The sequence below is a fragment of the Hemiscyllium ocellatum genome, chromosome 6 (genome assembly GCF_020745735.1).
Source record: "Hemiscyllium ocellatum isolate sHemOce1 chromosome 6, sHemOce1.pat.X.cur, whole genome shotgun sequence".
In the NCBI taxonomy this organism is placed as follows: domain Eukaryota; kingdom Metazoa; phylum Chordata; class Chondrichthyes; order Orectolobiformes; family Hemiscylliidae; genus Hemiscyllium; species Hemiscyllium ocellatum.
Genome location: NC_083406.1, coordinates 100708588 through 100721399, shown reverse-complemented (window position 1 = coordinate 100721399; position 12812 = coordinate 100708588). Strand labels below are relative to the sequence as shown.

At 40.7% G+C, this 12812-nt stretch overlaps 1 protein-coding gene across 5 annotated transcripts in view; it reads right to left on the bottom strand.

Moving 5' to 3' along the window:
* Positions 1–12812, bottom strand: part of LOC132816508 (F-BAR and double SH3 domains protein 2-like) — a 239631-nt gene that overhangs the window by 126745 nt on the left and 100074 nt on the right. For all 5 annotated transcript variants that reach the window (XM_060826190.1, XM_060826191.1, XM_060826193.1 and 2 more), the window contains exons 6-7: positions 8966–9099; positions 1832–1886 (exon numbers count right to left, since the gene is read on the bottom strand). In XM_060826190.1, coding sequence (XP_060682173.1) covers positions 1832–1886; positions 8966–9099 — 189 coding nt within the window. The remainder of the gene's footprint in view (positions 1–1831; positions 1887–8965; positions 9100–12812) is intronic.

Sequence of the window (12812 nt, the reverse complement as noted above, 5' to 3'; positions counted from 1 at the left end):
GATGGAGACATCAGATCAAATCTTGGCAACAAGAATGATTGTGCCAGACACAATATTAACTGAAGATCCACAAATAATTGTGCCAAAAAAAGACCTGGATATACCGGAGAAAGTAACTGAAGCATCTGAGGAAGACAATACCTTAGCGGAGCAAACCACGACATTCTTCAGATGTTCGCACTTTCAGTCATGATTTAGAAACAGACGACAACAGATGTTGTTCCTAGTACACCTAAAACACCAGAGGTTAAAGCCAATGAGAAAATAAACACCTAAGGTGCACTGACAGCCACACAGGAATCAACGTTCTCTAGAACGTCTTATCTGTTTACTGACTGTCGTATACATGATTGTAAATATTACAAATGTTGTCATTGCATGAACCTCTGGTGTAAAGGGGGAGGGATGTTATGTATCTAAGTATGTATGGTGGATTGTCACTTTAACAGTCCAATCGTATGGCATATTGATGATAGGAAATAGCTTTGAGTGAACATCATCTTAATAAAACTCCTGCTTTTTACACATTGGCCCCCTGGCACTTCTTGGAACTTGACAGTTATAGATTGTGGTTGAATATAATTCTGTTGCTGATGGGTCACAGAACTTCATGGATGACCAGTTTTGAGTTGCTAGATCTGTTCAAAATCAGTCCCATTCAGTGTGATGCCTTTGCCACACCAGGTGATGGAGGGTATCTTCAATGTGAAGAACAGACTTCATCTCTACAAGAGTTGAGTGGTGGTTACTTCTGGCCAGGACAGATGGATCTGCAAATGATAGCTCAGCAAGGACAAGGTGAAGTACATTTTCCTCTCTGGTTGGGTCCTTCTCCACCTGCTGCCATTCGATTAGCTTTAGAATTCGGCTAACTCATCAATAGTGCAAGTGCTAATGAGCCATTCATTATGGACACTGACACCCCCCATCATGAGGACATTATCATCTGTATTCGTCATCCTCAAAATGTTATTAGACATGGAAGAAAAACTGATTAATGAGCTGAGGGGTTTAGGTGGTAATCAACAGGAGGTACCCATTCCTATGTTTGACCTGATGGCAAGAGACTTCACAGGATCTGAAGTCAATATTGAGGTCTCTGTAGTAACACCCTCCTGTATAATACTGCGTTGCTACTCCTGGTATGGCAGAACATACCAAGGAAAGTGCTGCAGGTCTGTCCAGTTTTACTCCTTTATTTTTGAGATATTTCTGTGGTTGGGTTAGATACAACGAAGTGGCTTGTTAGTCTATTTTAGAGGGCATTGAGTTAACCACGTTGTACACGGCCTCATCTGGTAAAGATGGCAGAATTTCCTTCTTTGACAATGTTCGTGAACTTTATGACTATTCACACTGGTTTCGGGCTCACAGTTAGACTAGATTTAATTCCAGCATGATGGGATTTGAACCCATATTCCACACACATTAGTTGGGGTCTCCGGCGTAACAACATGACCACAATGCCACCACCTCCCCTATATAAACCAGAGTAATTAAGCGTCCCCAATTTACTTTTCTCTTGATATCTGAATGGTATTAGGTGGGCTTTTGTTTTAATTTCCAACTTCAGTCTTGTCACTGTTTCAGGGCTTTCTGGCAGAGTATTACTACAATTAATCTGTCAACCAGAGTGTAGGAAAACACACTGTTCTCATCTGGTCACAAACTGGTTTCATTTGATCAAGTAATGCCTTGGCATAAAATTGTTCCAATACCACCCATTAGGCTGAACAAAGCAAGGGACAAATTATAGAAATTATCTACAAAGTTGAATTGCTCAAGAATGAGATCAACAGGAAATACTCATTAAAATTCTCTCATAACTCACCTTTACACTTGCTTTCTGTAAACCTATTCTTGACTGAAACAGACTAAGTTTTGACCTGAAAAATACAGGAAAACAAAAGTTTAAACAGTGCACTTGATAGTTGCATTTGATTTTGGAAAACTAGCACAAACGTTCTGGAAGCTTCAGATATCAAAAGGAACAAAGGGTACAAGAAGAAAACAGGATACAGAGCAGGATGATCAATTGAATGGCAGAGCAAGATTGAGGAGTCAAATAACATATTCCTATTTTCCATATCTATCGTCTATGTCAAGCAGAAATCATTCACTGTTACGATTTTGTCATCTAACAAAATTGAACATTTGTTGAGATTTTAAATATATACTTACGTATTTTTGTATAAATAGGGCCTAGCCACACAAAGGCCGATTGGAAACAAACCCAGCAGATGAAAGAGGGTGGTTAAAATAGCTTCAAGTTATATTTTCTGTTTACCACTATGCTTCTCCAGGCAGCTGGGCAAATTCTCTGTGACAGGATCTTGAGGTCATGCTTTTTTGCCAATCTCATCTCTTTTCCATCATTGGCTTCTTTCAGACAACAGGGAACATAATCTACCTGGACCAGCCTGCAGTTTACAGTTACACTAAGTGTGTGACCAATGCCTTGCTCATCAGGGTTGACCAGTTTATCAACTTCTCCATTAGTCTCAACAATACACAAGAGCATGCTTGAAGATTTTCTGCAATGGTTGGCTTTCACCTCATGCAGAGTATCATTGACATTAGGACACCAGTCAACAACATCACTAATTTTAATAATCTGCTCTATTATTGCATAGCTCATGGTTGATCAGATAAACAAATTATGTATATTTTCCCAGAATATTTGGCCATCTCAAAAGTATAGCAGATAACTCCTATGGGATACATATGACTCACATCATCCTTTCACAAATCCACAGCTTCTCAGCAACAAAATTTAATCAAAGTCAGATTCTACCAAAATTATTATTACATTTATCAAAAAGATGCTGAAAGAGTAGTTCAGACATCCCGAGGGTCTCGAAGCAGAATGGTGTGTGAAGCGTCTCCCACACCATTGTAGCGTCCTGCATAATTTATCACCTAACCATACAGAAGTCCCAAATTTAATGGAGGCAGGGTAGCAGCTGTCATCGTGGTTTAGGAAGGAGCAGACGGAATGCCACCTCAGCACGTTACTCAAAATGACATTCGAAATTCCATTGAAAATTGCATTCAACAGGGAGCAGTATGTCCGGTTCCCATCAAGAACCAGTCACTTCAAATGAAATTGAAGCACAGAAACTAAAATTACTATGTGATGTAATGAAGGCTTAGATTATTGGTGGAATTATCCTCTTTTTCACCTGACAAGAGTAATGGCAAGACTAGTGACAAAATATAATGAAGGTGAAAAAAAAATTAGGTTCTTGACTTTGAGAAAAATGTTCCCAATTTGCACCTCGAGTCTTATTGGTGATTTCATTGTTGCACTGAGGGGCAACTATCCTATTGCAATGCAACTGCGTCTTATTAAAGCTCCAACTCACCCTATTTGCATGCCACTTTAAATTCTTCTTTCCTTAACTGAGAAACATTTACTATAAATCGACCGACTCCCACAGCTACCTAGATTACACCTCCTCCCACCCTGCCCCCTGTAAAACTGCCATCCCATATTCCCAATTCCTTTGCCTCCGCCGCATCTGCTCCCAGGAGGACCAATTCCAATACCGAACAACCTAGATGGCCTCCTTCTTCAAAGACCGCAATTTTCTCTCTGACGTGGTTGACGATGCTGTCCACCACATCTCCTCTGCCCTTGAACCCCGCCCCTCCGATCGCCACCAGGCCAGAACCCCACTGGTCCTCACCTACCACCCCACCAACCTCCAGATACATCGTATCATCCTTCATCATTTCTGCCACTTCCAAACAGACCCCACCACCAAGGATATATTTCCCTCCCCTCCCCTATCAGCGTTCCGGAAAGACCACTCCCTCCTCGACTCCCTCGTCAGGTTCACAACTCCCCACCAACCCAACCTCCACTGCCAGCACCTTCCACTGCCAGCACCTTCCACTGCAACCGCAAGAAATGCAAACCTTGCGCCAACACCGTGGAGGGCAGCACTGTGGCACAGTGGTTAGTATTGCTGCCTCACAGCACCAGAGATCCGGGTTCAATTCCCGCCTCAGGCAACTGAATGTGTGGAGTTTGCACATTCTCCCCGTGTCTGCGTGGGTTTCCTCCGGGTGCTCCAGTTTCCTCCCACAGTCCAAAAAATGTGCAGGTTAGGTGAATTGGCCATGCAAAATTGCCTGTTGTGTTAGGTGCAGGGGTAAATGTAGGGGAATGGGTCTAGGTGGGTGCGCTTCAGCAGGTCGGTGTGGACTTGTTGGGCCGAAGGGCCTGTTTCCACACTAAGTAATCTAATCTAATCTAATCTAATCTAAACCTCCCCCCCCCCCTCACTTCCCTTCAAGGCCCCAAGGGATCCTTCCATATCCGTCACAAATGCACCTGCACCTCCACACACATCATTTACTGCATCCGCTGCACCCGATGTGGCCTCCCCTACATTGGGGAGGCAGGTGCCTACTTGCTGAACGTTTCAGAGAACATCTCTGGGACACCCAAACCACCTCAGCACGTTACTCAAAATGACATTCGAAATTCCATTGAAAATTGCATTCAACAGGGAGCAGTATGTCCGGTTCCCATCAAGAACCAGTCACTTCAAATGAAATTGAAGCACAGAAACTAAAATTACTATGTGATGTAATGAAGGCTTAGATTATTGGTGGAATTATCCTCTTTTTCACCTGACAAGAGTAATGGCAAGACTAGTGACAAAATATAATGAAGGTGAAAAAAAAATTAGGTTCTTGACTTTGAGAAAAATGTTCCCAATTCCCAACCTGTGGCTGAACACCAACTTCCTTTCCCACTTTGCCAAGGACATGCAGGTCCTTGGCCTCCTCCATCGCCAGTCCATGGCAACACGACGCTTGGAGGAAGAGTGCCTCATCTTCCGCCTAGGAACCCTCCAACCACAAGGGATGAATGCAGATTTCTCCAGCTTCCTCATTTCCCCTCCCTCGGAGTCAGCATTGCGGTCTTAACCTTCAATCTTCTTCCCGACCTCTCCGCCCCCACCCCCTCTCCGGCCTATCACCCTCACCTTAACCTCCTTCCACCTATTGCATTCCCAACACCCCTCCCCCAAGTCCCTCCTCCCTACCTTTTGTCTTAGCCTGCTTGGCACACCCTCCTCATTCGTCGATTCTCCTGCTCCTTGGATGCTGCCTGACCTGCTGCGCTTTTCCAGCAACACATTTTTCAGCTCTGATCTCCAGCATCTGCAATCCTCACTTTCTCCTAAACAAAATTCCTGACAAATAAAACAACAGCGAGTATCCAATGGCCGCAGCACTCCAAATGCCTGTCCTGGTCACCATGCCGCTGCTTCTTCTACACAACATCTATGCCCATCATCCTCCTCATCAGCTACTCAGCTTTGCAACAGCAAACCACCAGCTTGACCACATCATTATACCTGCCCCTGGACCAATTTTCTTTTTAATTCATGTGTGAGATGTGCGCATTGCTGGCTCGGCCAGCATGTATTACCTGTCCGTAGCTGTCCTTGAGAAGGTGGCAACAACTTGCTAGACCTTTTCAGAGGGCAGTTGAGAGTTAACCATATTGCTGCGGATCTGCAGCCCGCATGTAGGCCAGACTAGGTAAGGACAACAGACTTCCTTCCTTTCAAGGACATGAATCAACAAATGGACGTTTCCATAAATTGACAATAGATTTATACAGTTTTAACTCCAGAACTTTCTGTGAATGATGGGATTCAAGCCCAGGTCCCATAAATATTACATGGATCACTGAATTAGTAGTCTAGCAATAATGGCACAAAGTTATCACCTACCCTGACTCAGACACCACAAGCTTTCAACATTTTGAAGTGGATACTATGGCCACTAATTGCATGTTTTTGCCAGGTCACTTTGAGTGTCAGACAGGAATGCATCTCATGGATCTGAACAGGATGCGTTGTGCTGACACATGCATCTTATTGCTGTTAGCTTGCTTTTTTAGCGCTCACTCTGGTGCTTGCTCAGAGGCTGCCAGTCTGTCTGCTTCACATTGCTTTCTTAGCATTAGCTGACTTTAGCATTTAGTTACAGTCTATGGTTTAGCTTGCTTTTTACTGCAGTGTGAAAGCCAGGCAGCTTCTGATAGTGGGGAGCATTGAATAGCCAATCATTCAGCTCTCACACATCATTTTATGGCACTGTAATACACTAACATCAGAGCTGCATTGTGTGTCAGCAGCTTTTGCAGCAAACTGCAAACTGTTCTGAAGGAGGTCAATGGACTCAAAACATTAAATCTGCTTTCTCTCCACAGATGCTGCCAAGCCTGCTGAATTTCTCCAGTAGTTTCTGTTTTTATTCAAGATAAGCAATGATTATATGATAAGTATATTCATACAAGGCAACTGCTGATTTCTAACTGTTCAGGGTAGAAACACCAAGAAAACACCACATGTGTGTTGGGGACGATGAAGAATGTATCGAAATTATTCAAAGAAATAAACAATGTGGATAAAGAATGGCATTTGCCTTCAAATCAAGACAGATAAACATGACAACAAATAAATTACCAATGGCTAACTTCAGTGCCCAATTTCACTGCCTATTAAAAGTGATCAGTTTGCTTTGGTCTTTTGACTTTTCAAACTAGGATCAATCAATGCCTAAATTAGCAAAAGACAGAGCATAAGAGCTAGAAAATGGCTCAAATCTAATGTACATGGATGAACCAAATGATTTTCTAAAGGACACTGCATGAGAAGATTTATAGTATATTTTTGTTCTATAATGGTAAATGATATTTTTCCCTTTACTAATAATTACTTCTTCTCTCAACTCCGTACAGAAAAGAGGAACTCCCCATTTTGATTTAGAAATCTTAAAAAGGCACATAGGTAATTTGGCTTGCCAGTTTGGCAATTTTCATTATATGCGGACAAAATTACAGTTAGGTGAATTGGCTGTGCTAAATTGCCCATAGTGGAGGTGAATTAGACAGAGGGAAATAGGTGGGTTACTTTTCGGAGGGTTGGTGTGGACTTGTTGGGCCAAAGGGCCTGTTTCCACACTGTAGGGAATCTGATCTAATCAGACATCTCTCCAAGAATATACCACACCTTACCATTTCCAGGACCCACAAACCCTAGTAAAATTATCAAACTATGTCACAGGCTACATAACAAAGAGTAAATCTCTACAGTAAAACTTTTGTGCACACATTCCCAATGTTAAATAATTTTATCAAAACGTTTTTACAAATTTGGATTTACTGCAGATCCCTTCTTTGGTTTAGTGATGTCAGTTGCTTAATATAAACTGAGCTTTTGTTTAATCTAACTTGATTTGCAGTACCTGAAACCTATTTGTATGATACCCAAGACCATAACTGTAGCAGTGCCTTGTCATTTGCACTGAATCCTGAAGATCGGTTTTGACATCTTTGAAGTTAGACTGAGTAAACAGCAAATGAGACAAGGTTTGTTCCAAATTATTAGAGTGGTATATTTTAATGTAAGTTGAACGAGAGGAATAGTTATAAACTGATTCATTTAATTTAATATTTCTAATTTATCTTCTCTCAAGAATAAAAAGTGTGAATATTTGGGCTGCCTTACTTCTGAGATTTATTGATTAAAACAAGCAACAATTCTACATTATAGTTATTGATCCTACCTATTTTGGATCTTTTGTTTCTTCAGTATCAATTTTGTTGCAAAAGCTAGATAGCCTTCAGGTGTCTATAATTCTATTTTAGTTATGCCTTAAATTCATAAAAGGCTTCTAACACAATGCACCAGAATATTTTTAGAGTTATGGAGTTAAACCACCAATGTGCATCTAATTTATAGCTTAATAAAACATCAAAACAGTGTATTAGTACTAACCACTCACTGCCTTTAATCCCCAGTTACTTGTGGGGTAAAAAGGTAAAGTCAGCATAGTACGACTACATGGCAGCTTGGAGAAAGTGAGGACTAGTGAAGAGCTTATACTCGAAATGTCGATTCTCCTGCTCCTCAGATACTGCCTGTTGGGTAGTGCTTTTCCAGCACCACACTTTGCTCGCCCATTAGAGAGAGAGAGAGACACACATACGGCTGGTGATGCTTTAACCTGAGGGTCATCATGCCTCATCTTGAGGGGTGAGGCTGAGAAGGTGCGACCTTCAGCCAGTGCAGGGAAACACCCTTAAAACACATTTAATCTGACTTCTCTATTCTGAATCCTATTTATAGGGAAAGGGTCAAAAGATCTTAAACCTTGACTGTAAATTTAGGGTTATTTTTTCCAATATAGTGTAATATTGTGCTTTTTTTTAAAAAAAACAATGTTACTTTTAAATTATTTACATTGACCTAAATGATGTCTGATTTTCAGATTTCTGCTACTTAATCACTGGTGCTTCTTGGCACAAAACCTTTTCCTGAATTTCGGTATGCATTTGATAAGCATCAGAACATTGACAGAAGATGAAGAAACATGTTTTGGGAAACCACTTCAGGGAAGCAGTTTTTTTTTTAAAAAGTAAAATGCTATCAGAATTATTTGAAATGCAAAACTTCAAACCAAGTTTCAAAACTTTGTTACCTCTCAACTCAGATCACGATCTGTTCAAAACTGCTTCTGACGCAAACAATTGAAGAACTAAGCTAGATGACTCTTCATGACTAAGCGTTATAGTAGTGAATGCAATTCTATATCTAAGTAAAACATTATAGAAGATGCTGTCAGCATTACCGTAATGGGGTCCTTTACCTATTCCACAAACGTTTAAATATCAGCAAAGTTCAAGCAGAGTGATCTTAAACCATCACTTTTCCAATACACCTCTCCACTCATTTGAAAAATTTAGAATAGATCAGACAAGCTAATATATTTTGTTTGTGTATGCTACATAAGAATAGGATCTCAAAACTGGCATATATAATTAAAACATAAAAATGCAAAGAACAAATTAAAATATGTTAAACATTTTGCCTTGAAATAGCAGATGGCAAAGTATCATCCATCAATATACACAGATCAAAAACATAAAACACACTTGGCCTCTATATCGGCTTTCTCCCGCGCTGCGTGAGCCATCTGTTCCAGCTCAAAATACTTCTTTTTAGACTTTGCCAGATCCTTCACAGTCTCTTGGAATTCAGCTTGTATCCTTGTCAGCTGATCAATACACTATGGAAACAAGATAACACTGCACATGAAATACAACACAAAGAAAAACACTTTTCTCGTTCATATTAATAACTGATAATTATGATGGCAAAATGATGGAAGATTGTGGTAGCAAAGAAGAAATTATTACTTGTATTATACAGCACAGTATAATGTACATATTCCTTAAATGTTGTCCAAAGCAGTTAAGCTATTCCACTATTTCTACATGCAGTGGACAAATAGAAGACACCATTCGGAGTTTGCTGCCTAAGAAATAATTACACATCTGCAAGTTTGCTGAAATGATAATGTATTCATTTACACACTCCTCTTCCTTTAATGCATAAATATAGCTCTCAAATATGCATCTTTTCATTATTTATTTAATCCATCTCATTGTCCAATGAAATAGTGTCTCACAAACATGACTGAGCTTTTTTGAAGAAATAACAAAGAGGATTAATGAGGGCCGAGAGGTGGACATGATCTTATATTGACTTTAGTAAAGCATTCAACAAGGTTCCTCATGGTAGACTGATTAGTAAGGCTAGATCACAGAATAGAGGGAGAACTAGCTATTTGGGTACAGAAGACAGAAGGTGGTGGTGAAGGGTTGCTTTACAGCCTGGAGGCCTGTGATCAGTGGCGTGCCACAAAGATCGGTGCTGGGACCACTCCACTTCATCATTTACATATAAATGATTTGAATGTGAACATAGGAGGCATGGTGAGTAAGTTTGCAGATGACACCAAAATTGGAGGTGCAGTAGGCAGCGAAGGAGGTTAACTCAGGGTACTTGATCAGATGGCCCAATGGGCCAAGGGGTGTGACAAATTGAGTTTAATTTGAATAAATGTGGTACGCCATATTTTGAAAAGGCAAATCAGGGCAGGACCTATACACTTAATAGTAAAGTCCTAGGGAGTGTTGCTGAACAAAGAGGCATTGGAGTGCAGGTCCATATTTCTTTGAAAGTGGAGTCGCAGGTAGACAGGATAGTGAAGAAAGAGTTTGGTATGCTCGTCTTTACTGGTCAGTGCACTGAATATAGTAATTGGGGGTCATGTTGGTGGCTGTACAGGACATTGGTTATACCATATTGGAATACTCCATGCAATTCTGGTCTCCCTGCTATAGGAAGGATATTGCCAGGGTTGGAGGGTTTGAGCTACAGGGAGAGGCTGAATAGACCAGGGCTATTTTCCCTGGAGCATCAAAGGTTGAAGGGTGACCTTACAGAGGTTTATAAAATCACGAGGGTATGGATAGGGTAAGGAGAGAAGGTCTTTTCTCCAGGGTTGGATGGGTTGGGGGAGGAGGGGGATAATCCAAAAGTAGAGGGCATGGGTTTAAAGTGAAAGAGGAAAGATTTAAAAAGGACGTAAGGGACAACTTTTCCACGCAGAGGGCAGTGCATGAAATGAGCTGCCAGAGGTGGTGGTGGAGGCTGGTACAATTACAACATTTAAAAGGCATCTAGATGGTTATATGAGTAGAAGGGTTTAGAGGGATAAGGGCCAAATGCTGGCAAATGGGACTAGACTTATTTAGGGTATTTGGTTGGCATGGATGTGCTTGATCAGAGGATCGGTTTCCCTGCTATACATTCTCTATGATGCTATGACATAGTAGCAAAGGAGGATACAACATTTACAATAAATTTCCAGGCGATGATAAACTTGTCTTCAGGTCAGAATTATCTCCAATGAATACCAAATTTCCCAGGATAGGCAAAAATATAATGCATGTAGGCAAATGTAGAAAGCAACTACTTATAAATATATATCTGAAAAGCAATACTTAAAATCTTAACTTAAATTGAACAAAATAAGTCTTATTTAATGCCTCTTACCGTGTTAAGCATCTATTTTGGTATAGCATAAGTAATCTTGCTCACTGGTCAGTTTAAAAGAGCGTTGTGGCAATTAGAAGTAATTAAAGTTACTATAATTGACTTCAGCACCCTGTCCCATTGCAAGAGGGCAGGGTAAATTAACCAGGGTTCTCACTCCTGAATACTGGTTCGTGACATCTGCTAGAACATACATGCACAAAAATGCTACTCAAAGACTGAATAGAGTTCAACAGATGTGAATCATTGCTAAATCAAAGAATGTTTACAGTTCACAAAGAAGCCATTTAGACTGTCCTTCCTGTATCAGTTGAGAAACAAGGCGCAGTCCATTCCCACTTTCTAAAATTTGATCAATAGCCCTGCACATTCTGGCACTCAATGTATATATACAGACACCCTTAAAATGAATTGAGAGCTCTGTCTCTATCACCCTTATAAGCAGTGTTCCAGAACCCAACCACCCGCTGCATTAAAAAGCTCTTCTCACCTCCCCACAGATTAAAATAAACATTAATGCCCCTGAGACCCTGGCTTCTCTGCCAAGGTAAATAAGCCCTTCACACGGTCTATTTTGTCCAGGCCCCTCTCAAATTTCCCCTCAGCTTCCTTTGTTCCAAGGAGAAGAAATGCAGTCTATCCAATCTTTTCTCATAGCTGCATTTTTTCCAATACAAGCCACATTCTCCCAAGTCTCCAATGTACCCTTTCAACTACTATTACATGCTTTCTGTATTTAGGTGATCAGAATTTTACACAATACTCAAGGTGCGATCTAATCAATGATTTACAGAGTTCCAGTATAAATCTCCCTGTTGTTATATTCTACACTTAGCTGTGAAAAAAAGTTTTATTTAGCTTTTTAACCACCTTATCAACTTGTCTCAGTGCCGTCTGGAATCTATGGACAGACACCCCATGTCCCTGACTTGTTCTACACCTAATTGTATTCTCCCATTCATTGTTTATTCCTTTGCCATGTCTCACTTTCCTAAATTCATCACCTCTCACTTTCGAGCTCAATCTCATTTGCCACTTGGCTGCCAATCTGACCAGTCTATTGATATTTTACTGCGGTGAATGCTATCCTCCTCACCATCGAACACAATATTTGTATTGTCCACAAATTTCTTGATTATGCCCCTATTGAAACCAAATTCATATACATCCCAAATAGCAGAGGACCTGTAGTAGCAAGCCTTATAGAACTCCACTGAAAACAGCTTTGCGTCACAAAAACACCCAGCCATAAGACTGTAATTCATAAGAACAGAAAGTAGACCATTCAGCCTATGGTGTTTGCTCCATCATTCAATGAGATCATGGCTGATCTGTTAATTCTCTGCTCTACTTTCCTGCTTTATCCCTTTACTGATTCAAAAATCTGTCAACCTCAATCTTGAATATATTCAACAACTTTGCCTTAACAGCCTTCTGAGGTAAATAAAACTCCACAGATTCACCATTCTTAGAGAAGCAATTGCTCATTTCTGTCTCATTTCTGTGACCCCTTACTCTACGATTATACTTTCATGGTCCTAGACTCTCCCACAAGGGGAAACAATGTTTCCTCACTTACCCTTTCAAATCCTTTCAGAAACTTGTACATTCAAATAAGGCCACCTCTTATGCTTTTATACTTCAGAGTACAGGCCTAATCTACTCAACCCCTCCTTGAAAGACACTGCCTTCACACCCAAGATTAACCTCTTCTGGACTGACTTGGATGCCAGCACAACCTTCCTCAGATAAGAGGCCAAATCGGTTTACTCAACATTATCAACGTTTGTGATAGGCTGCCCAACATTCATTTTGTCACCATTACTTATAAGACCCTTACTGCCCTGAGTACTTGATTGACAATGTCTAAGCCCATTG